The sequence below is a fragment of the Plectropomus leopardus genome, chromosome 15 (genome assembly GCF_008729295.1).
Source record: "Plectropomus leopardus isolate mb chromosome 15, YSFRI_Pleo_2.0, whole genome shotgun sequence".
Lineage (NCBI taxonomy): Eukaryota > Metazoa > Chordata > Actinopteri > Perciformes > Serranidae > Plectropomus > Plectropomus leopardus.
Genome location: NC_056477.1, coordinates 8,425,119 through 8,451,876, shown reverse-complemented (window position 1 = coordinate 8,451,876; position 26,758 = coordinate 8,425,119). Strand labels below are relative to the sequence as shown.

Here is a 26,758-nt window from a genome sequence, read left to right as displayed (position 1 = left end):
CAGTCTTTATACTGATTTTAACATACACCCATAGTAATCTTTGTTTCTTTTGAAAGTCTCAGAGCCTCAAGTGCCTGATGTCAGCCAGCTGAGGTGGACACGTTGTCAAAAACACCCTCTTAGACAAACAGACGTTGCAACATGACAAACACCAGCTCTCAGGGAAGAAGAGTGTTTGCCTGAGATGGACTGACATTTAGAGCTGTCTGCCACCTCCGAGTGTGACAGACAGGCAAGCAGTCACTAATTGCAATCACACTGTGATTTTTTGAGTGCAAACTCTACAGCAGTTCATGACATTACACCACCTCATCACAGGCAAACAGCATCCTGTGAACAAAGTTGCATGGGCTTACAAGTAGCTCTTTTATTGGACAGTGTTTTGGTCTTCTTTGTAAGGCATCAGGGATTTTTAGCAGCACATGAGCCAGAATAAATATGATTCGAGTCTCTGTAACTTAGGCATTTCTGTTACGCTCGATGGAGCATGACTGATTGTGAGGGAAACGGTTGAGGCTGTGTTTTGCCCCTTGCTTCTTTTTATAATGTTGTGCTTACAAACATGATTGTGCCTTTGTTTCTTCCTTCTAACAAACATTATGCTTGAAACTCATGAACAGATAGAGGTGTCGCACTGTGGTTGGCATTGCCCTATCCTGTGAACACCAGTGGTGGGATGTAACTAAGTACATTTACTCAAGTAGTGTTCTTAAGTATGAATTTGATGTACTTGTACTTTACTTGAGTATTTTATTTTCATGCTTCTTTATACTTTTACTGCACAACATTTCAGAGGGAAATACTGTTCTTTTTACTTCATTACATTTATCTGGCAGCTTTAGTTACTTTACAAATTAAGATCTTTACATATAAAACATAAGGGTTGATAAAATATGATATTTGTTATAAATTAAATTGCCAAACACTTTATGCAAGTACAGCAGCAACAAATAATTGATAAGGATCTAAATATTTCTTCCATCACTGGCGCACACAAACAAAAGTTATAAAGTAAGTTATCTTGAGTTGCACTATGGATGCACCCTGAAGTACAGATGGGCAGGTGGAGAGACAGACAGACAGACAGGTAGCCAGAGCAGAGAGCAGCAGTTAGTGAGGTGGAGAGCACTTACTGTCGGCCCTTCAGTGTAACACATGAATGAATCCTTTAGAACAAGGCACGGCTGGGCTGGTGTGTGTGTGTGTGTGTGTGTGTGTGTGTGGGGGGGGGGGGGGGGCAGGGGGTGTGTGTGTTTGGGGGGGGGTATTTGGGCCGAAAGGGTGCACTTGACAGTAGTTGGGGATATAGTACTTGATTGTTTACTCTTGCCTGCTGGGCTGAGCCATTGTGCTCCAGTGTGTGTGCTTGTGTGCTGAGAGAGTATACTGTGTGTGTGAGCGCATGCACATGTATAACTTTACAGGCAGACAGGGAGACGTACAGCACAATGCCTCTCCGCTGCTCTAGGAAAGAAGGAGGGGGCGGGGGGGCTTCACAAAAGACCAGGGGGGTCTTATGTTGTCCACACATGCACATGTAACGCCAGCTGCCGCCCACAGCCCCAGCCCCAGCCCAGCATTTCTGAATTAATAATACAGAGCCAACCACTCTGGAATAATAGTGATGCGCGCACACACACACACGCACAAAGCATTGCACCTGTTCACCACTGCTCAACTGGTCAGGGTTGGGCTGGTTAAGGTCCCCCATCCACACACACAGACATGCACACAGTCCTTGTTGCCTGTCTGTTGTGGGCAGCAGTTAAGACAGCTGTGTCTGTCTCCTGACCCTCCCCTTCTCGTTCTGATCGGCAGCTATCCTCAGTGACTGATTGGTCCAGCTGCCGTACTCCATTCCTCTGATTGGATGGTTTTACATCCAATTAGGCAAAGGAAAGGAATAGAAATTTGAATATGAATGTCAGATTTAAATGGGGAACCTCAAAGAAACCCTCTGTGTGATTAGATGCACGATATGAATATAAGGATTACTAAATGGAAAAAAGAGGTTAATGAGTAAAGTTATTTGTAGTGTTGTTATTATGACAGTCATGTCAGTACGTAAACAGAGGTACTCACAAACAGAAAACAGGCAACAATTATTAATTCGCCCATTCCTGACGATTGGAAAAGAGTTATGTCAGACCAAAAAGACCTCAAAATTCTAATTTATAAACAAACTAATTGCATTTTGGGGGTTAAAGTTTTATTTTAAAAAAGGATTTATATGTTTGAAAAAATATGATTTATAAAATGTTCTGATCTGCTCTCATATTTTAAATTTTATTGTTAGAAAACACCCCTTTGCAGAATAGAATTCACAATTTCAAACAATTAAAAAATGTGTTAAAAGCCTCCAAAATCTAAAATTAATGGTACATTACTGTATGGTAAGAATTCTATTATTTGTGTCCCAAAACATAACATGTCAACTCTGTTGCAAAACTAAAAATGAAATATGGGTTAGAAATGAGTATTTTGATTAGCATTTAGAAAGAAAATGCCAACTCACTACAACTGCAGTGAAATTAATAAATATTTCACTTTTGTCAAGTCTGTAGTATATCAACTCCATGAGATGTTACCTCCAACATCCAGTATATTTGCTATTTTAAAAAAAATGAAACACTGGGCGTAATAGTACAAAATTTGATGTTTTAAAGTATATTTTCCCAGAAAAATCTAAAAACCAAAAAATAAGGTCTTGTCCCAATTCTTAAGAATGAGTGAACTAAATTCCAAAAATTATTTTCTGTCCTTGATTTAAAGTAATGGCACTTCAACAAATATATGTTGTAGATTGTAATGTGATTTGAACTATAGCTATATATATACTATACTATACTTTAGCTAAGGATATATAGCATTTTGGAAACAAACTCCATTTGATGTGAAATTCAAGGACGTAAACTAAATGAAGAAATCAATCCTGCCAACACACAATGCCGTCCAAAGGAGAGAAGAGAGAAGAGGCAATGTACCAGCAATCAATGCAATTTGATTAGCCTGCTCATTGGCTGTGTGTGCCTTTGCTAATCACATTGGATCCACTACGTTCTCAACACAAGCAGCATGGCATTCCTAATGTTATTGAGTGTTTGAACGCAAGGGATTTTTGTACTGGTTAGCTCCGATTGTATTTTTACCTTCTTGACATGCTAGAAGACATCCAAACAGATCCGTCTTTGTGTTTTCAGTGGCATGTTATGCTTTGGTAGTTGAGTGTGTCTTTTATGTGTGCGTGGGTGGATGAATGTTTGGAGATGGGAAATAGACAATCTTAACTGAGCTGTTTTATAGGGTTTAAACCTGAGTTTACTTCGTCTGGTTGATAATAATAATGTTATATATGCCTCCTACTTTATAGCTACAATTTACGCTTGACTCTTTGACCTGTAGCATATGCAGGCCAATTTTGTTGCTAGATTTAGCAGCCTTTCAGACTATCTTGGCAACTTTTTCCCCTCAAAAGACCCTTGCAAAAAATGTAACTTTTGAAATGATACTTAAACACTAAAATGCACACATTTACTGCTTAAAACAGATAACTGTAAATGTTCAGAAAGGGAAGATTTACTAGGTAACAAGAAAGTAAAAAAAACAAACTGTAACACACCTTGTATGAGCTTGATAGCTGTAATTGTTAATGTCTTGGTTTGATACTTTGATGTTTATGTAGTTATTGTGTTACCTAACAAGCAATAAGGTGCACAAAACTGCCAACTACGATTGTTCATTTTACAGTTGGTTTTACTGCACAAGAAGAAAAATATCAAAAAAACAAACCCCTGATGTGTCATGTTTAAAAATAAAGATATCTGATCATAAAAAAAAAACAAATTAACAAATTTCTAATCAGATTTTTTGCGGAGATGGCCTATCAATTTGAGTAATGTGATGATGTCATTACATACTGATGCTGTCACTACATCATCATGCAATAAAATCATAACATCAGTTACCAGTTATCAGCTTACAGCAACTTTCCCTGAAAATAAGTCGGTAACAATGAGCATATGACGTCAATTGGTACGTATTTATAAAAGATTTAAACTGACAGTCAGTCTCATTCCTTTTTCTCTTTTTTTAGCATCAAGGACAGGACCTTGACTACTCTTGTTCCATGTCTTTTTCAAAAATTTCATTGCGTACACTTTTAGCTTCATTTTATTGTGGTTGCAGCTGGTAGAAAATTATTCTGCACACTAATGTCTGTGCAGTGTTTCACTTTAGTTGAGCTTTTGGTCTATCAGATCTTCATGACCTTATGGTTGAAGCTGTCACAGCTTTGCTCTTAGACTGTGACAAACAAATATGAATTAGGAGCTACTGTACAGGAGGTCATACTGGGCACAGGTGTGAGTCCTGCCACTAATGGTCCTGCTTCACACGACGAGCCTCTGCAAACTGAAAAGCACAGGGCAGGAATTCAACAAAAAGGGCAGAGGGGCCATCGGAAAATCCTTTGAATTACAACATTAAGAAGGAAAACTTGACTTTAATGTTTTTCTGAATTTCAACAGTCTCCTTGGGTATATTCTTCTTTGATGTTACTTGGTGTTGAAACAGGGCCTCAATCTGCATAAATCCAATTCTAGTGAATGGTGAAGATGCATCTGTGGATGCTTTGCTTTCTGGCGTGTTGTTCCAAAAGACTCTTTAAACAAACATTAAATGTATTAGTATTAAACATCAGGTGTATTTTTACAAAAATAATTAAATTAAATATTTGGCAGCCTTAAATTGTGCACTTTGACCTGACTTGCCAACGTGAAACGGTACAAAATTGTATTACTTCTGAAAGTAAGTGGTATAATCCTAAATTATCTGGGCATAGAGCTCAGTTCTGGCCAACTTTGTCTCTCAGGCATAATAGTTGATGTGATTTTGGGGATACACCAGCTGATCCAAGATCAGAACTAATGTTACAATCAACAATATGACTCTATGTATTAGGGGTCAATTGATATTGGTTTTTCAGTGCTAATACCAATGAGACCGATAATTGTTATTTGGAACCGATATGCATTAACAATAAAAATGAAAATCTTTCTGTCAATATTCACAGTTTGGAATATAAAGAAACTCCAATGCAAAACTTTGTTTATATGCCTTTAGCAAATATTTAATCAAAACTGAAACTTTCAACATCATATACATATATGAAATGCCCAGCAACTTTTTTTATAGCCAAGTGAAAATTTGAATAAGAAAATCAGTAAATAAAAATTGCACCCTGAGGTTTCTTTGCACTTTTTAATTAATTCATGTTATCGGTGATCAATAAGATACTGATAATCAGAAACATACCAAATATTGACCCCAATAACGATAATCTGTCGACCCCTACTATGTATGTTACGTTCACTCTTAGTTCCTTATTCCTTAACGATAGCTGTGTACCAGCTTAATGTAATGACATTATGCATTAAAAGTTCATGTAATCTACCATCTCTACCTTTAGTTCATAATGTCACAAAAATGCGCAACCTGCTGGCCTTTGGCCTTGAATATGTTGAAAATAAGGCGAAGGTAATATATGTTAATGTGACAGAAAAAAAGACCTAATATACAGCTTGCAAGGAGGCAGATAAAGTAGTTACAGTAATGAATTAAGACAGTAAGCTTGGAGTTGCTGCAGCTAAGTGACCTTCACCTACGCACACTGTGTGCATGTGTGTGTGTATCTACATTATATGAGTGAGTGTGTATGTGTGGGTGGGGGGTGGTAGCTGGGCAGCCACAGCCTCCTGTCTGGCACAGGTGGCGGTGAGCAGCAGCCCTCCAGCTAAGATGCTAATATGCTAACACTGCACTAATCCAAGGGTGCTTTAGGAAGCAACAGACCCCGCTCCCCCACCTTGACCCTCTTCACTCCACCATGATCTAACATCCATGCACAATTTAGACATACACATGGACAGATTTAATGTGACTGAATGCCTGCATGCATAAATACACACACTTACACCAACTGACACTTACACACATGGCCCCTATCTTATATCTTATATATATATATATATATATATATATTGCGTACATACGCTCACACACCAGTGCTCCTATGAGGGACTAGGATGTGAGGCGTCGGGGCTGTGGTATGTCTGTCAGTAAGTCTTCAGCTCTGTGTCAGCATCACAGCGGTGGTCACCATGCTCCAGGGAGCCACCACCATCTACTGGACTGTAATGGTACTGCAGGAGAAAAGGAAAAGGATACCTTAAAAACACACAGGAGAAGAAGAGGAAAGGGGACATTAAAAAAAAGATTTTTGTGCTTTTTTTTTAGTAATTTGTGTTGTTAAACCCTAAAATATGTTGTCAGTGTGTGTGTGTGTTTGTGTGTGCATGTGACTCCTTCTGTACCAGCTGGGGGAGCAGAGGGGCACCAGGGCAGCATGCATGAATGCGCGCACGATTGTGTGTGTGTGTGTCTGTGTGTGTGTGTGTGTGTGTGTGTGTGTGTGTGTGTTTGTACCAGGAGGTGCTGGCTGTGTGCAGCTGGCTGTGTGAAATCTCCTAGTGGCCCCCCAGGGATGGCCACACTCCCATGGGTTTCCACTCAATCTGGCCGCCCTGTGGCTGCCCTGCCCTGTCCCCGCTCTCTGTCATTGTCACAGCTTTCAACCTCTGAAATGTGGATCGACACCTTTCACAAGTGGTTAAACCTTTGTACACTGAACAAATTTGCTTGATTTCTGAGCAAATTGGCAACAAATATCACTGAAAATGCAAGAAATTAGCTGAAAATGTTAAAATATGTGGGGGAGAAATAAAAGACAGCTACACTGATAATTATCATTATTATGTATTGAAAATGATGTTACAGAATTTTAACTGCTTAAGCTTTTTTCCAAGTATTTTCCCTGTTTGTGCCAATTTTCAGCCCTTTTTTTTTTTTTTTTTTTTTTACTAATTTCTTGCTAATTTTTGGATAATTTCTACTCAAGTTGCTCATTGCCTTTTTCCCATGTTTTTGAAAGAAATCAAGCCATTTACTCAGGTTTCAAAGGGTTACCTGCATACACTGAGACCTGCTCTCTTTCTCTGCTGTTCAGACTCTTTCTGTCTCTTACTCAGCCCTTCCCTTTTCCCTTGTCCTTCACTCTTGCATTTTCTTCATCTTCAGGCTGCAGTAGCCATCCACATCGTCTCATTCCTCAGCCTGTGCCAAAGGCATGTACAATTACTCCAGCTCTGAACCTTTAAACCCAGCTGCAGCCCCAGCTTCAAACTGAATTTAATTCTTTGATTCTTCGAATCTTTCTCCCCCTCAGCCTACTCTTGTGTGATCATTACGCAAGCGGCATAAATGCCTCCTGAACTTTTACAGGTTTTATGTCGTCAGTGAAGGTGTCAGTATTTAAAGCACTCATGCACACACACACACACACTAACACCAGTCCAGTCCCGATGTGGTAATGAGACTAATGCACTGTAAGTGGATTGGCTTTAAAGAGCCTGGACTTGCCTTAAGATGTCTGAGCAGACTGGAGTTAGAACTGCTGGGGTCGGGGTCACGCACACAGCCGTATCCCCGTAAAAGCACACATGCACAGTGAAATAACTTGCTGATTGTGCAAAAAGACTTTTTAAAGTGTTTTTTATGAGTTTTATTCATTTTATTTCATAAGAGTTACTGATAGTGTCCTGTGCACCTCTCTGCAACACGTGGTCTTGGCTGCTTCCAGCGCTCATGGACAGACCCTCAGACAGATGTCTTCTTCAAGCATCTTATTGCACATTTCCCCACTTTCATAACCCACAGTACACATCCCCCTTTACTTCACTTCCTTTACCCATTACTTACTTGCCTGATGTTAAGCTAATCTCTCTTCTTCATCCTCCCTGCATATTACTGCTTTTACTTAGCTAATACTCCCACATACAGTACACAAACACATGAAGCCCATCCCCAAGCTGTTGTGTCTGGAGGTGTTTTGACCTTCGAATGTAAGGAGATCAGCTCAAGCAGCCGGCCAATCAGTTCAGCTTAAAACCGCCCGTCAGTTTGACTGCATACTGCAGCTGTTCGATGGTGCAGTAGAGATATGCTTTTTTATTGAACTTTGCCTTTGCCAACAAGATAACATTTACTGTCATACTTGTAGCTTACTTACTTAAGTTGAATTCTACTGGACATATGACAAAGTTGAGAAACTTTTTTTTATGATAATGCTGTTGAAACATGATAGGCCTGCAACTGGAATTATTATTGTTTTTTATCCTCTGTTAATCTGTTAACTGTGTGGTCTTTAAAATGTCCGAGAAGAGTGAAGAGTGCTTTTGACAAGTTCCCAGAGCTCAGTGAGACAACTTTATGTCACTTATGTCATCAGCAGTAGGGGAGATAGTCAGAGGCCTTATTATACTATCGATATTACAATATTATCATGATTCTACAATATTATTGTGATTCTAAACATCTTGCAATATGTTGAGTTTTGCTATAAAATATATTGTGATTTAAAACCCTTTTCATTTAAAAAATGTATCCCCAAACTTAGTCAATATCTGTTTCTGTAAGGTGAAGATAAAATAAGTTATAATAAGATAAAGTTTTCAGTCTCTTCATCTCACTTTAATCATTTACACTGCAGCAAAATATGACTGAAAAGCAGTTGCTTTCATCATTCTAGGCTACCAAAGTTTAATTTGTATTTGCAGTATTACTCATTTATTTAATTTAAAAACAAATTACTAGGCTGCCATGTATTGATACAGTATTGCCACACAAAATATCGCAATATAATGATGTATCAATTTTATCTTAAGTGTAATCAACAGTCAAAGATATCCAATACATTCAAAATAAAAGGATGTCTAAAAGATAAAGACGGAAAATTGTTGCACTTTAGAAGCAAAAACCAGCTGTTGTAGCTTTTTTGACTAAATCTATCAGCAAAACTGTTGGTGCATTATCTTTAAACCGGTATTGTCATTTCAGTGTAATACTTCAGAAGATATCAATATTCAATATCATTGTCGACACCACAGGAGAAAAGTGTCATTTAGGGCATGCAACTTTTTTTTCTTAAAAATCAAGTATAACAGGGCTATAACTGAATGTGAGAAAGAGTAGCTGGTACCGGTGTACCAATACTGTGGAGAATTAGTATTAAAACCATTTCAAATATTCATAATCAATTTATCAATATTTTTGACAACCGTTCTTCCAATCATCCAATCAATTAATCAGATTTTTCATCTCTAAAACAGTGTAGTTTTGTAACTTGTCAGCACACTTTTAATCTGCCTGTCAACATCTAGGTGAGCGAAGTAACCTGTTGTCTTTTCTGTGGTCAGTCGGCTTATCAGTCTGCAACCAACCAGCCGCCTACTCAGTCACTTGGTCAGTAAACTTGTTATTTATTCTGTCCCATTACAGCCAACACTCTGTGTTACTGCTCCGAGCACTGAATGTGTGTGTGTGTGTGTGTGTGAGAGCGAGTATGTGTGTGTGTTGTTATGTGGCCAGACGACACATTCCTCTCCCTGCTGGTGAGCTGCTGTGTATGTGCTGGAACGTGGCAGAACCTCCCCTCCACCCTCTCCATCCGCCTCCCCCCCTACCTCTATACACCACCACCCGCCACCCCTCCAGCTCCCAGAGCGCCAGTCACACAGCCCCGTCTCTGCGCCATCTGCATATCAGCTCCAGCCTCGGCCAAAGCATTAAATTAAATCCCTGTTTGGGTTGATTAACAAATGGCTGGTGAGCTCACATAGTTATGGAGTTATTTATTTAATTGTCATCAAGGTTTTTCCTGCTTTTCGTCTGTCTCGTTCTCTGCTGAAGCGTGGCATCCGGCAGAGCAGGAGAGCAGAGGTGTGCTGGAGTCCTGAAGGAGCGAGTGCGAGACGGAGAGACTGGGAAGTTTGTGCAAGTTTGTGTGTCTCATTTCAGTTTTGCTGGCTGAAGTTCAGCCTTACCATTTGTACCTGTCTCCTATTTTGTCCGTCTGCATTTCTCTCCCTCATTCTCTCCTCTTTCCCCCTCTGTCCTGAAATGAATAGTTAATCAGTGCGCTAATTGAGTGACAGTTAGTCAGTGCGTTGTTGTAATTGTCCAATCAGAAAGCTTGGAACGGGCACAGTCACAGCTGATTCATCTCTGCCTCTTACTGCTAAATCCACAAGCTGCAACTCGAAAGTGTGCCAACAAGATTCATTTCTCCAAGAAATTCCAAAATAACTTTTTAAAAAGTCTAGTTTAGTTTTTAATCCTTTGTTTGTGGCTCGACCCAAAAAAGCAGAAAAGATCTTGACGGGTAGAGACTTGGGAAAAGTTTGCCACCTTACACATTGTTTTCACCAGTCCCTTTTTTAATTAAACACTTGACTGCTGTGATTGTAACTTATTTGTTACATCTTTAATTATTTTTCTCCCCTTGAATAAGTCACAGTGTTATATAATAATTTCCTTACAATACAAGACAAAGGGAGTATAAACAACTATACATCCACTTAGGAAAAGTTAGATTTAAAAGAACACTGCAGATCTACTGCACAAGTCTGTGTTTTGAACAAATTTAGCACAGAATTTAAATACACTTCAAAATCTTTGCCGCCTAAATATCCTCTGTTCCTAAGATCTTTCAAATCACCCACGTTGTCCTGTATTACTGATATCCTGTTGTTCTAACAAGGAACAAGAGAGTCCTGTTGTCTTAAGCGCTGCATAGAGTAGTATTTACTAATTGGCCTTAAGGGAAAAGTAAAGTTGTGCAGAAAACTAAATGAAACTGAAGTGAGGAGTCCGAGAGAGATGGTGTGGGAAGGAGACCGGCTGTTCTGTTTTCTCCAGCAGTCCAAACTAGAGACATGTGGCTCCCCAGACAAGCTGTCCAGAGTGGGAGAGCTCGCTGGACTCATTACAGGCAGGGCCAAGACGGGATAGCTTGACAGAACACCATTGGATCATTCGGAGGATTGGAACGGTCGAAACAGAATTGTGTTAGTTTGTGTGTGTGTGCGCGCGGCGTGCCTGTGTTTGTTTGGAACGGCATGTGTGGACAACTGTCCATCTCCTCTCTCCGTCTGTGCCACCCCTGGCTGCCCCCTCCCCCGCCCCCCAGCGGACGTGTACACACTCGCGCAGACACACACACACTCGCACATGCACACATACACGCCGTCTAGGCCCGGCCAGAAGGATTGCTTAAATGTTTTCGGTTGTACTGGACAGCTGAGCGATGAAGTGGCCAGCCACAGGCTTCCATTGGTTGGACACTTCATCAGGAAACTGACTCAGAGAAATGACTGGACTTGGACCAGCGAGCCAGTCATCACTGCCAGTTTGTAATAGTTTTATCAGTTTAACTTTCTCTTTATCCTCGTCCATTTTGTCAGTCAATACGTCTTTTTTTCCAATCCACTTTGAAGTTAACCAGAGTTTCTCTTTTCCAGGTCAACTAGTTTTCATAATCATCATTCCATTTTTTATTAGTCAAATGTTTTGTTTGTTGTGAAAGCAATAACATAAACACCTGTATGATGCTTAAGAATGAAATCAAGTTCACCAACGCCACAAATTACAGCCTTGAACTGTTCTACAAAGTTGAACTATGACCTTTCTGATATAGTCTCTACAAACTTTGTTTCAGAGATGATTTATTGGCTTGCATTTCATTAGCTGTACTCTGTTCTACGGTGCACATAAGCAGCACTCCCTGCTCCCTGTTCAGAGGATGTTGGTTAAAGGAATTTCTTTCCAGAACGTCCCCAATTAGAAACATCCTGCAACATCACCAACACTGACATCACTTCATCTTTGCTTTACCCTCATAATAAACACCTCAGATATCTGTTGCTGCTACTGTGAACATTTTAAATAACACGTAGAATATGGGCGGTGTCATGGTTGACCATGGTTTCACAGTAAGTTTATTATATATGATGAAATGATAAAGCAAAACTATTTTAATTATTTTTTGTAGTGAATTCACACTTAAATAAAAAAAAGCACTGTAGGCTCAAATAATCATTTTACTTGTAGCACTTGTAGTTTTTTTTTTTTTTCTGAGAGCCAGTGTCTTTTTTCAATTGTTCCCCATGAGGAGAGGGGATATGCAGCCACCTAAAGAAAAAGTGCTGCGCCCAGCATATTTTTTCAGGGCGCTCTGGCTTTTTTGTGCAGCCGCTGCAAGTGCTTATGGTTGAAAATCACTGAACTGAAGGGCGAAGGTGTTGTCACTATCCCTAGCTGTATGATAAATCAGCAAGAAATGATCACAACAAAGACAGAAAGTCACCTGTGTGGGAGCAAATTGATAGGACACTGAGGCCACATTTAGATGAGAATGGCCCTCAAACCGCGTTGTTGTATGAACGAAAGGCCGAACCGCAGCAAAAGTTTAACCTTTCATGCTAGAACCGCTGCCAGTCAGTCACTCAGTGCAGTCAGCCCTCTCATGTTTAGGTGTTTTGGTACCTACCTTCCTTGCAAATTTAATGTCAAGACATTGCTGTCATAGAAAGAATACCCATGCATGTCATTAGAGTGTTGAGAAAAAGACACTGCTTTTCGAGTAAATAACAATGCTATGGGTCCACAGGCAACAAACATTTTTTCCTTGAGTTAAATCATGTTAAACGGTGTCACATCAGCTGCTCCAGTCAAGCACTATGACTGATGGGTAATATTAGTTGTCAATTTCCAGCAAACTGATGAATATTTCCACTTCTCCCCTACAAAGTTCACTGTTCCATTTGAGCATTGCTTGTTGCTCCTTCATACTCAACGTGGCTAAATACCCTGTGCAGAACATTCCCTGTCCCTTTTAGTTTCCTTTTAGTTCCCCTTTTAGTCCTCTCTGCAGGGAACTAAAAGGTGATCGAAATGCACCCTTTATGTCAATCCCCTGTAGTTCTGGTTTAAATAAAAACTGTGGTTCTGGGGTGCCCAGTTGCTCAGCTGATGAAGCAGGCACCCCATGTACAGAGGCTACATCCTTGCTGCAGTGGCTGTGGGTTCGATTCCAACCTCTTCCCCTCTCTATACCTATTTATGCTAAAGCTGTCCTATCATATAAAGGCAAAAAGGCCAAAAAATTATCTTAAAAAAAAAAAAAAAGCTTTTGTGTTAAGGACATTAATTCACAGTTTTTCATGTGCAATTGAAGCTCAGTCAGCTTGCTAACATTCATGCTCTCTCCAGGAAAGCAAAAACCCCTAATGCACATCAAAATGCAAAGCTGATCCCTTCTTTTATAAACAGTATAGGTTTGGTCAGAATTAGTGATTTATTCTTTTTTGCTTCCTTACAACCTGCTTCCTCTCCATTTTTTTTGCTTTGCTTTCTTTATATTTTTTCTTATGCCTTTCTCCATCCCTCCTCCCATTCAGCCCCTCTCACAGCGCTCTGTTTATCAGTAGCAAGTGATCCAAAGAAGATGCTTTGTTTCTGAAAGAACAGGAGAAGGAAATGGGAGAGGAGGGGAGAGTGGGTGGATTTGTGAAAAAGAGAAAAATAGAGACCGAGCGAGGAGAGAGAGAGAGAGAGAGAGAGAGAGAGAGGTGTGATTGGTAATCCTGATGACGCACTGGCACCCAACAGCATTTTCTTATCCGTCTATCTGTGTCTCTCTGTCCCTGTGTGGTGGTTCAAATCAGCCGCTACCCCCACCCCCCCCACCCCCACCACTACACACACAAATACACACACACCTCCACCACTAGCAGCACCCAGAGGTACCGGCAGGCCCCGCAGTCGCATGGTCCCTTTGACGGAGCAGGTGTTTTTCTGCGACGTGTTAACGAGCACGGCCTGCTGTCATTTCCGCTTCAAATGGATGTCACAAATAGAACACATACCCATCCACACACTGCCTATTCTCCTCTCCCAGTGAATTAGCCTAAAAAAGGTGATCAGAGCTGTTGTGTGTGTGTCTGTGTGTGCCTGTTATTTGTTTATGAGTGCACAAATGCATCATTGTTTATGAGTATGTCTGCAGAAAGTGTGTACATGTGTGTGCATGTCAAGGAACGGCTGGTTAATTAAAAGGGGTTGTGAGGTAGAAAACATTTGTGTCCTTCTGTGGTTTTTATTTCTGTTGTTTGAAATGAGAAAGTGAAATGTTTACACAGCTCCCGGCTTTGGAAAGTGTTGAGATTGTCAGTTTCTTTCATCAGTGCTGTGTGTGTCTCAGTATTACTTCTGCCATGCGCTCTGCATGCGCACACACACAGTTTCATCTCCATATACATACTGGTCGTTCTCATCCAGCTATGTGTGAATCTGCACACGTGTGTACTTTAATCCATGTGTGTATCCATGCTGTTTCCAGTGAGTGTTATCCGCCTCGGTGGTGTTGAAATGTTTGACACTGGTGTAATCCTGCAGTGGGTCATCTGATAAAGCTGTGGTGCCACCTTAGTGCCAGTCTGTGCCAGCCAGTTGGGTAATACTCAGCCACCAGCTGCTCAGCAGATGTTGTTATTTGTTGCTGCCGTCTAAGAAGGGTCATTCTCGATGTGTAATCGTATCTCATCTCATGTCATCTTATCTCATCCCTCTTCTTCCCCTCTATGATAGTGACCAGTGGTTTTTGTGTATGTGTGTGTGAGATTTGATTGTGAGTTCATACATGTGTTTGTGTGTATATGTGTGTGAGGGGTCATCACCTCGACACCTGCCCATGTATCAGCCAGATGATGTTTCTGGCATGGATAGTTTGCTTGTTGTGCTGGTAAACATGTTTTTGTCATTTTTTACATGATAATCCGATCTGAATCTGGCAAGCACTGTGAGAGTCATAGAGATACCGTTTGCGCGTGTGCACGCGTGTGTGTGTGTGTGTGATATCCTTTGGACAGATGAGAGTTCAGCAGACAGGCTCTCATCCATCAGGGGAATAAAATCTGTATTTAAAATCATCAACATTAATGCTATTAATACATCCATATATCATGATCAACATAATCATCATAACTCCGACTGCCTGCAGCATCATCTTTGCTGCTCTGAATTTGTGTCTCGTTCAACATATTTTGCTAAAATTTTCCTCCTTTTTGCATCTGTCTTTTTCTTCAGGTGAATACATAAAGAACTGGCGGCCGCGTTACTTCCTGTTGAAGACTGATGGCTCCTTCATCGGCTACAAAGAGAAACCTCAGGATGCAGACCTGCCGTACCCCCTAAATAACTTCTCTGTAGCAAGTACGTTACCTACCACACATACAGTATATAAACATAGCCTTTTTGCAATGTGCTTTAAATCCTATTATATCTTTATGTCATAGACAGCAGCAATGTAGAGTGGGGAAAACACTGTCTGAACACCTCATGCGTACAGATTCCCATTTGAAGGATGCAGTTGTTAATCCTGGGGCCTTATTGCAGAAAACACATCCTAACATGTTATCCTATCTAACATTTTTAAGAGTTTGAGTCCTATCTTCCTATTGCAGAATTAATTCCTAAACTCATGACTGTGTCCTGTCCTATCCTATCCTATCTTAAAAAATCTTAGCTCTGATTCACATTTTCATCACTCCCAAATAGAAGTCTGAACAAACTGGCACTCCGCTATGCTGCTGGAGGGAGTGTGGAGAAATCATGGTTGATCATGCTCATACTCTCTGGTTCTATCCTTCTATTCAGACTTTGTGGAAGGAAATAGCAACAATTATTTAAAACACTGGGTTTTTCAATTCTAAAAAATAATAAAAAGAAAGAAACCTTAAACAGTAACTATAAATTCAGTTCTACAATCTGCACTCATCCAGTAATGTCTTAAGAATGTACACACAGAAACAAACTCAGTCTGAAAGACTCCCTCAGCATAAGAATTAGGTGCATTTGTGATCTGTACAACCACTGGCAGACAGCATCAGAGCTCCTTGTCGGCCTTTCCAGAGCCGATGTTACATGGTGATCATATTCAAAATTAATAGTCTTCGTAGTCATTGTATAACCATTAATGCATGTATGGTTCGGGAAATTAGATTTTCAATAATTACATTTGTTGGTTAGGATGGTGCTATGGCAACTAAATTCCTATCCTAAAATAGGGTAAGATTTTCTTCTCAATGCAGTTAGGAAAAAGGTTTCATGTGTTTACCAAAAACCCAAATGTCAATATAAATTGAGATAAATTTAGATTCTATAAAGAGGCCCCTGATGCTTTAATTAGGTGCATCTCGTAGTTTTTGTTTTTCTCTGCTCACAGTTTGCTACCCTGTCAAAATGTAAACTGTGAGCAGGTTTACTAAGAGAGTAGTAGCAATGTGTCCAAATACCTGCAGCTTTTACGTACATACCGCAACCACGTTCACCGCGTCCTTCTCTGTAGGCTCATAATTAACAATGCTGATTAATCTGTGAGACCTGCTGTAATTAGCTCCTGCAGGGAACATTTCAGCTGAAAGCAGAACCTCTATAGGTGTTATGGAATCAGTGTCCTGCTCTAGGACGCTTCAGTAGGGACATTAACCCACATCTTCCAGTTGAACGACATATGATAGCCTGTATCCTCTAATTGATTATATTTTTATATTTCTCAAATGCCAATGCAAATCACCTCTATCTCGTAAATTGCTGTGAGATGTTGCTGAAACGGTCTTGTGGTTTCATCACACAGCGCCATGGTGAAATGGCACAACAGTTATTGCATCAGTTTCACTCGTGGCGTGTTAAAACATATTGCCACTCATCAGTCTTCACAGCGTCTGTATGCTTTACAGAATTCACCGAGGGCTCTAATTAACCATTTATCAGTCTATCATCTGTCTGCACCTGGTTAACAAGCTCCACAGCGTCTTTGACATGTGTAATTAACCAGCTAATGAGTTAACAAGATTAATTTTAATGTCTCATAGTCTCATTACCACCACCATCAACCCTCATTGTTCAGACACTAAATGCAGATTGTTAATGAAAGTTTGTGTCGGCTTTCCAGGGGTTCAGCTTTGGACTTGAATAAAACAGTGGTCACAACAGTGTCCCATAATCACTCATACGCCTCACTCATGATCAGACATACTAACTTAAAGTACTTCTGGAACGGCCTTTGACATTTAGGCTGACATAACTTTTATTTTTAAGATACAAAACATCTTAATAATTTATATTACAGCAAAGTGTATCTATTGGACAAAGCAATTCATTTATTACCCTAGTGGACTACCAACAGTTTAATGTCTGTGTATCGATACAATATTGCCATGCAAAACATCCTCACCCCTCGTATATAGTCATACTGTCTTTTTCGGCTAAGCACCTCAATTAGATTCATTAACAAATTTCTTCAAAAGAGAGAGGTAAGGTAAGCAAATTTAATCACACAAACAAATAACATTAGTTTGACTGATAAATACTATCAATAAAGACCGGTTCCTGTCACTAAGTGCTAAAGCCTAACAGCTGCATTCACTTTTTTTGAGTTGCTTAAATTTTGAAAAGTAAACAGGATTATTTAATTATTTGATTTTCTAGAAATGTTAAAACAAAAACACATCCGCAGTATTGGCAGATGGGCATCTGAGATTGAGCTGGATAAAACAGATAAACCATCCAGTATATGATACAGCATATGTCTCTTAATTAATAAATGGATGCATGATGTGTAGTTGTTTACTCTGTGTCATACATGGACATAATCTGATAAGTGCTAAACCGGTGTTTCAACTCTTGGCCCAAATTCAGATGCAGATTCCACTTTATTTACTTGCATCAGTTCATAGTTTTAATACTGTACAGGACCTTAGATTCAGACATATCGTCAATCACTTTTAAATTGAACAAAATGAAACTGGAAAGACAATCAAGTTTATGTGAATATATCTGCAGAGCAGTGCAATGAGGTTTTGTGATGGAGGGGACGATAGGCAAGTACAGGAGAATAGGTGCGTGATGAGGGCGAAAACAGCAAAGAAAATGATGACGAATGGTAGAATACGAGCTGATACCTCAGAGAAAACGATAAAGAATGGTACATCAAAGGACGGAGGAGGAGAAAGAAAGATAGGAGTCCGGAAGGGAGGACAAGTACGGGAATGAGCGATGGGAGTCTATCGGAGGGGGCAGAGGAAGAGAAAATTGGAGACGTGGGGAGGAGAGAGGAAGAGGAGAGAGGACAGAGATGGAAGGATGATTAGGGTGGAGAGCAACGGATGGGAGACGGAAAGAGGGATGGAGGGATTGGAGAGTGAGGCTTTTTGTGGATGAAATATGGGGGGAGACGAAGGGAGGGTGAGGGAGGAGAGGAGGATCATCAGCGCCGAACAGACAGGGAGGAGGAGACGAAGACAGGATTGGAGAACGAGGAAAAAGGGGAGAGGAAAAGAGTTTGTGAGGAGGACAAGCCAGGCCATACATCCGGCCCCGGCTGCTTGGCACAGCACTGGCACTGCCACATCTGTTGCCCAAAGCTGGGAGGCCAGGTGGCGTGTGTGTGTGAGTGTGTGAGCATGTGTGTGTGTGTGTGTGTGTGTTTGTTTATTTGTGTGTGCCCGAGTGTGTGTGTGTTTATGTGTGTGTGAACAACAGAAGTGGTCAGATGGAACAGAGATGGTACAGGCCTGTTCCCTGCAGAGGGACTCATACATACAAGCCTGTCGCACACACACACACACACACACGCACACGCACGCACACACACACACACACACACACACACACAGACTGATGCGTGCACTCACATACACCCACTAAACTGCTACACAGATTTCACAATTGCCTGCTGTGGCACACAACCCCATTTCAGCCAACATTCAAACTTCAATATCACTTTTACGTGTGTGTTTGTGTGAGTGCGTGTCCGTGTATGTGTGTGTGTGTGTGTTTTGGCATCAACCATAGCATGACCTTGTTTTCTGGCAGCACAGCGGGCCATGTTCACGAGTCAGGTAGTCTCTTCTTTGTGTGTGTGTGTGAATTTACATTGAAAGTCTGCCTTGCGTACGACCTGATTGGTGGTGTCATTAACCTTCCTGTCTATATTTAGGCTGAGCCATGACGTGCTGTGCTGTGCCACACTTAAACAGAAAGTAATTGGAAAAAGGGATAGCCGAGGACAGAGAGGAGAGGGAAGGAGTGGAGGAGAGACAGAGGGGGAGAGGGGGAGAGGGGAAACAGAGGGTGATGTATGTAGAACAAAGAAGAAGTGGGGGAGATGAGAGGATGGAAGATGGATCATTATGCTCTTTTACATCAGCTCTTGTCCCCAATAACCAGAGAGACTGCTGAGGGACAATGAAGATGCATTCCTTCCCACAGCAAGCTCACAGCCCCATCTGGCTATGTGTGCGTACGTTTCTGCGTTTGTGTACTGTATTATGCATTTGTGTAATAATGGCCTACTGTATTGCCCATTCTCACAGAAATGTGTCTCTTCGGATATTCGCCAGATGCGTATGTGCTGCAACACATAATATCCCTTGGCACAAGAAAGCACCTTTATTTGAGTCATCAGTGGCTGAAGTTATCGCCTATTTTTAAACGAAAAACATTCAAACTAAGCTGCATCTTTTCTTCATCCTACAGTTAAGTGTTGTAAGTTCAAGACATAGGATTCATTATTTTATTACAGGTCTTTTTCACAGCAGAAAGATAAACATACAATAAAAATTGTCAGTGTAGGAAAAGCAAAGGTCTTACTATTACCATTAGCAATGGCTCTGTTCTGTTCCAGAGTCCCAGTAAGCCAGTGAGCCAGCGTGCACAATACCAGGACGATGAAACTGAAGCAGCTAAATTTTATTATTTACCTTTATTTTATGATTTGCTTTTCCGACATTTCAAAATGTCTTTTATTATAAAGGGGAGTTATCTGACTTTGCTCAGATTCTGTTAAACCAAAGTTAATTGTTGTATTAAAAGTAACTTCAATGAGTTTAGCATTCATATTCATGCAGGACGTAGTGAAGAATATGATGAATAGAGTACAAGAAAATGCAACAATAACTGGATAAAAGAAGAGGAGATAACCAAAAAACGGCCCAAAAGGCATTGACAAACCCCTTAAGCTGGGCTCCGTCTACTGGAGTTTGGGGCCAGTTTCATCAGATTCACCCTCCCAACAATTGTAGAAGAAATATGGTCTGGGACACTGGTTAGTACTGATGTCCAGCCCAGATTATCGGACAATGTGAGGGGTCAACAGATTCAGTCTTAAGCCTCCCCAACTACTTACAGACTCATCAGAGCTGCCTCAATAATTTCAAACATGTTTGATATTGAGGATTTAAAATCTAGATATTTAGGGTTAGGATTATATCATGCAGAGTAGCTGATGGTGTCTCCAAGCAACAGTAAACATTCTCGCCCTTGAGACTAACATTAGCTGGCATACCACTGTTGTTAGATATTAAAACTGACAGTTAAAATCTTTCCTCCAAGTCTCACTGAAGAATAAACAACATGTGTTGACTGCAGCTCCCCAACCATTTTTCCATCTAGACTTATTTGGCCTTCTTCTGATTTAGATGCTCTGATTACATAACATTGTTAACATTACAGCAAGTTGTTACACCTTTTCTGTCTTTGTTTTTTTTACATCTGCTTCCCTATGAGATCAAGTGAGATTCATGCCTCATTCTGCGTTCATGCCTCAGGAACAATAGTCTTAATATCTCACCTGATGTGTCATGATGTTCAAATCTCATAGTGTATGCATGTTTGAGATGAGGAGAAGAGCATCTGTAAATTTTCATGCACGTGATGCAACCCAATTTTCAAAATCGGTTAGGATTTTAAAATTCAACTTTTACACACTCAAATACACTTAATTACTCATAGATCTGCTTTCAACATAGATGCAAAGACATTACAATGTGAAGCTTCTAGCTCTTCCATGTGCAGAAACATTGTTGTAATTGTACTGAGAGGGCCACACTGTCTCTCTGGCTGCCTGTTTCAGAATGTCAGCTGATGAAGACGGAGAGGCCGAAGCCAAACACCTTCATCATACGCTGCCTCCAGTGGACCACCGTCATCGAAAGGACCTTCCATGTGGACTCGCCTGACGAGAGGTCAGTTCTCTAAAGACTCAGTTCTTAGAGCGTCCTGCAGTTCATGGTGGTTGAACTTATTGAACAAGGATGTTTTCCTTTGTGGAAACTGTGTCCCCCTGAATCTGTCTAATGAGAGTTTGTCTCAAATGTAAATATTGCCAGTATAATTAAGGCAGAGCTTTCTATAACGCCAGAAGTAAAAATAAGCTTTTTATGTACAGGTTACGGCTAAGATGTGTCTGACATTTCTCTCACAGCAGCAGTCTGGATGGAAAATTAGCATTTAAACTCGTTAAAACTTAAACCTGCCTGTTAAAGGAAAAGTGTGTAGAATTTAGTAGTATCCAGTGATGAGGATTTCAGATAGCAAGCAGCTAAAACTTTTATGTGCTAAGCGTGAACTCCCTTTTAGGATTTCTCTGGTGTCCAGGAGGTTTTCACCTGGAGCTGAAGTCTCTTCTTCCCAAAACAAATGCACCAGGTGTTTAAAACTGGTTGAAACACTATGTAAGGCCAGAGAAATACTTACTGTTAACTACACGTACACATGATGGCTGCCACACGTCCCTAGCGTCAGTTTGGCACCTCGGCTGTGCGCGTCCTCAAAAATAAATGCAGTATGTATATAAACAGCAGGTGCAGTGGAGAGGCAGAGCACATGTGACAGAGTAAACACAGCAGCGGGGATTACAGAGACACGTACTCTCCATTGTACCGATGGGCTTGATTTAGAGTCCTTACGCACCACCAACGTTGTCGCCTTTTCTGCCTTGATGTCAGCAGTAACATGATAGTAACCTCCTTGAGTGTCGCTATGTCTGTTGTTTTTATGTGACACATTCGGTAGCTGTATACAGCCTGAACTCTCTTGTGTGCCCTCTAGAGGTATCCTCCAGTAACATGTGTCGCGTATGGACGAGTATATACACAAAAATGACGCAGCTGGACGCATACACAAACACAAGGTTAAACAGCATGTAGATCTCCGTCCTAAAGCAGCCTCACATGATTTTCCGTGTATTTTTCAGACACTGCTTGTCATAGATGGGCTGCTAACTACAGTGGCCAACAGGAAAAAGTAAATGGTCCTATCTGGAGCCAGTGTTTGGTTTGTCCTTAAACGTAGCAGTAAAACATGGTGGACTCCGTGGATGAGGAATAAAGAGGAATATACATGTAAATGGTTCATTCTAAGGTTAAGAAAACAGGACAACTCTTATTTTCAGGTGAATATAATATATATTATATAATTAATACAATATATATATATCATATATCCCTCTGAACTGTAAACACTGGACCTTGAAAAAACACCACTTTTTTAAAAGTCGGACTTTTCTTCCTCTAAATACTTTACGAGGCATTTTTAAATGATACTGTGGCCTTGTGGGATTGTTAAACTTAATTCTGTATCAATTCATTTTAAAAATGTCATATATGTAACACAAATACCAAAAAATTACCTACATTTCAGGTAAAAGAGAGAAAAGAAATAAACATGCTGCTGAATCTAAAAGTTTGTAAATGACCATGATGTTAAAGTCAGCACATATCATGCAGGTAAAAGCTTCATCAAGGGCAGAGGTATGTGTGAGGAGGTTTGTACTGTAGAGTGTTTGTTTTTTCGATGTGTGTGAGTGTGTGAGGGGAAAGAGAGAGGGTGAGAGAGACAGAGTGGAAAGGAGACCTTTCAAGTAGCGTTGGCATAAATTCTCCAGCTGCTCAGTTCCTTTCTGAGGAGCTGAGGTGTTTATCTCCAGAAAATGAACAGCTTTGCCCAGAAGACCACAGATGCTTCTGTGCATCCTTTGAGTTTGTGTGTGTTTTAATGTGTGTGTGCGTGCTGCAACTGTCTGTCCAACTTTGTCTGTGTTATATGTTGCTTTATAATAGTTTTGCCTACGGATAATTAAATAAACATTTCAGAGTTAGCATAAAACTAATGAGTCCATATTGATTAGTTTGTAAATTCAGGTGTATGAGATATAAGAGTGGACGACTGCAGCCTCCAGATGTGTGTTTGTTTTGTTGTAGTGTTTGTGTTGCAGACTACTGATGTTTCAGTCAGTTGGAAAGAAGCATGTGTGCCACAACTGGGTGTCTGTGCCTCTGTGTGTGTGTGTGTGTGTGTGTGTGTGTGCGTGTGTGTATGTGTGTTACTGTATTTGTTGTACTGTACCAGTGCTGGCAGGACTCCAGCTACCACAGCCCCAGCCGTGAGCAGAGAGGGTGGCACGTGTTGGCGTGGTGCCCGACTGTAGGCAGGCCCATTATCTCTCATTAGCAAAAAAAAAAAACTCATTATACAAAAAACACTCTAACCAAGAGAGAGAGCATTTATCTGCTGCCTGACCTTGAGAGAGTTCCCATTGCTTTTCATGTAGATACACACACACACACACAACACACACACACATCATGGATGCCACAAATTGAGTGCTCCATTGTTGCCGATGGAGTGTAACTTGAGTTTGCCCTTGTTTTGGAGTGTGTAGGGTACATTCAGAAGTCTTTGCAGTAGAAAGGGATTCAGATCTTAAAAACACACTGCTCTGTTTAGGTTCAGATGGATGTTCATCCAGATCCCTCAAGGAAACATATGGGCATCTAACTCAAAACAAAACAAAAGACACAGGGGTGATCGTTTGGGAGTCAAACAGGTTTCATCATCATGATCTCCTCACAGCTTACACTGGGTGAGTGTGTTTAAAAGTGCACAAGCTTAAATCCCAACTTGCTTCTCTGGAGTCCTGTGGATTTCTGAATATTTGAATATCATCTTTGGTTCACCTCAGTTTGGGCTCTTTAGTGTTTTCTGCTAACATGTAACCCCTGCATGTACAGTAGCATGGGATTAACACTGTTTGAGTGAAGATCAGCAAGGGGAAATTCAAAGGAGAATGATTTCTGAAGCCAGTTCAGTCCTGAGGAAACAAAATTTTTCCTTTTAAGCTTAAAATTTAGAAAATGTTATTGATTAACAACGCAATTCTGATATGGAGCTAAACAGATGAACAATATTAGGACACTGATAAAACAGTAAAAATAACTAATAATAATAATAGTTCCGTTTTAGTCCCATTTGGTCTAGTCTTCGTCATCTCCTCTCTTCTCTTATCAGAGCAGAGGGAAGCCTGGATTATAGCCTTGATTATAAACCATCTTATTCATCATTGTTAAATACACACGTCCTGATGCATGGCTGGCGTCCTGCTACAGATGATGGTCACGCACACAAAGTACACACAAACATACATACACAAACACACACACAAAATCGAACTCACACCGTTTGTCTCAACAGATGTTGAACAGCACCGCTAATGGAAAGTCAATGGGGAGGAACAATGTTAGCAAACAGCAATGCATTGTTCCCTCTAATGCATGGCTGTGCATTTACATTTACATACACACAGACACTTTCTCTCTCTCTCTCTCTCTCACACACACACACACACACATGCACAGGCTGGTATGCATTAGTTCTGCCTCGTGATCATTGCTCATTTGGTTGATTCTCTGGTTGACCATGTTTCCTCTCTGTTGAACAAATAGGTGTTTATGTTAATTGAAAACACCTTAGCGCAGGGGCGTAAATATAGACTGTGCAGGCAGTGTGGTTGCACGGACGCCTGAGGGGTGGAGGGCCCCCAAACACAGAGTGGGGCCTCCAACAGTGTGTTAACCCAAGAATGGGCCCTTATGAGTATTTCAGATAATAAAATATGCCTGCATTTACAAACTAACATTCAATTTATAACGGAGCCAATCGCTATTTATATATATTTTCATTGCGGTTTTAACTTTTTTGGTAAAATAGATATTAGCCATCTAAAACAACATGACATGCTTATTCTACATAAACTGTAAAAACTAAAAACAAACTGTTTTTTCCCTAAACTTCATCTTGTATGTTTAAACCCAGAGATGAGTGGACAGAGGCCATTCAGATGGTGGCTGACAAGCTGCAAAGACAAGAGGAGGAAAGGATCCAGTGCAGCCCCACCTCCAACATCGACAACATGGTCGAGGAGGAGATGGACATCTCCACAACTCACCACAAACGCAAGGTAACACACAGCAACAGACAAACACACAAACCTTCCCTGAACTCAAATTATTACAACTACACTTGTGCTGTTCATTGTCATGTAATGGGTTATTACTTTTGACCGCTTGCAATTTCAAAAATGGTCCTCGCAGTCACAGTTTTGTGTCAACTAATGAAAGAGCCTCTGTTACAATAAGGGTGTAAAATGGTTTAAATGAAAGTAGAAGTGGTCATAAAAATCAGAAGCAAAGGCTACACGTGTGTAAAATGTATGCTTGATGCATCAAGTAAACAAAGCTGTCTTAAGTACAGCGACAGACCCCTGCAGACTCCACAGTTCATTGCACCAAGGTTTTGTGGGTTGTAATTTATGTGCATAATGTCAGAAATATGAGTGAGGCAGTAAAAATCGACTTTTCAACATAAATCTTGTTATAGACCAAAGGGTTGATCAAGGGAGAGTTTTGATATGAAAGTTGCTCTGAATAAAATATCAAAGGATCACTAAGATTTTAGATGTCATCTAACTGCAGCCATTAACATCACTGCTGAATTTCATGGCATTCGAAACCAGCAGCTGTCAATATTTTATTAAAGGACGAACTTTTGGACTGTCTAACAGAGCTATGGACTCAACAATGATTACCGTGCTTATGCCTGGTTCAGACCACACAATATATTTGTCTGTTACAGGGGTCGCTGTGTCAGATTATGTGATTATAAAGTCATTAAATCTTGCAGTGACTTTGCCGAGAGACATGACAGACAACATGCTGCTCCAAGAGTGTAATGAAATAACGGCTGTGTGATACTTGCTGTCTTGTGTCTGAAAAAATGCCTAAAAAACAAGAAAAAACAACTGACCTTTTCTCTGTTTAAGTTTCGCCTGCACCACCAGCAGCGTTTTTATACATCACATCTTCCCTCTTTAGCTTTGTCGTGTTTATAGTTGCAAAGTACAACAGTGTTTCTGCTTCTTGTGGTCAAAGTCATGGTTGCATTGGAGCACATTGTTGAAGGCTAAAACAAATTCTAACATGCTACTTCTTCTGTCGGGATGTTGTGAGGTTGTCGTCTACTATGCCACACTGCAGGGAGTAATACAATTGAAGCAGCAGACGCCTATTGTTGTAACGTCGGGCTATAATCGGGAATATATTGTTTAGTCTAAACTAGACACTGGGCTCTGTCATTGTTAGGTAGGGTGTTGACTCTATACTTTCTTTGTACAGATGGAAATATGTCCGTAGCACTAAGTATCAAAATCTCTCAAGTACAGAAGGTTGCGATCATTGGTCAGATTAGTAATTTTTTTTATATAATCCAAATTCTGACAATTTAAGGCTTTATTTTATTTAGTTTTTGGCTTTTTACATTCAGAGAAAATTTAATATTTTAGAATTTTGGCTTCATTTTTAAGAAAACATTATATTCCTCAAAGCAAGGTATCAGCAAAATTTTTGATAGTCAAACTTGAAGCATAGATAAATGGCTTTCGTTCTGTGTTTCCCTCCTGAAGACAATGAGCGACTTCGACTACCTGAAGCTGTTGGGAAAGGGAACCTTTGGTAAAGTGATTCTTGTCCGAGAAAAGGCCAGCGGGAAATACTACGCCATGAAAATACTTAAAAAGGAAGTCATCATAGCCAAGGTAATTCTTGCTGTCATGTATTGATCAGTCTTGCTGTCATGTATTGATCAGTCTTTACATCTTTTTTTTACTTCCTTTCTACATGAAAATGAAGTT

General features: G+C 40.4%; 1 protein-coding gene across 5 annotated transcripts in view; it reads left to right on the top strand.

Moving 5' to 3' along the window:
* akt3a (v-akt murine thymoma viral oncogene homolog 3a) overlaps positions 1-26,758 on the top strand; it is a 73,061-nt gene that overhangs the window by 22,815 nt on the left and 23,488 nt on the right. For all 5 annotated transcript variants that reach the window (XM_042502237.1, XM_042502239.1, XM_042502240.1 and 2 more), the window contains exons 3-6: positions 15,040-15,165; positions 20,867-20,978; positions 24,886-25,030; positions 26,531-26,662. In XM_042502237.1, coding sequence (XP_042358171.1) covers positions 15,040-15,165; positions 20,867-20,978; positions 24,886-25,030; positions 26,531-26,662 — 515 coding nt within the window. The remainder of the gene's footprint in view (positions 1-15,039; positions 15,166-20,866; positions 20,979-24,885; positions 25,031-26,530; positions 26,663-26,758) is intronic.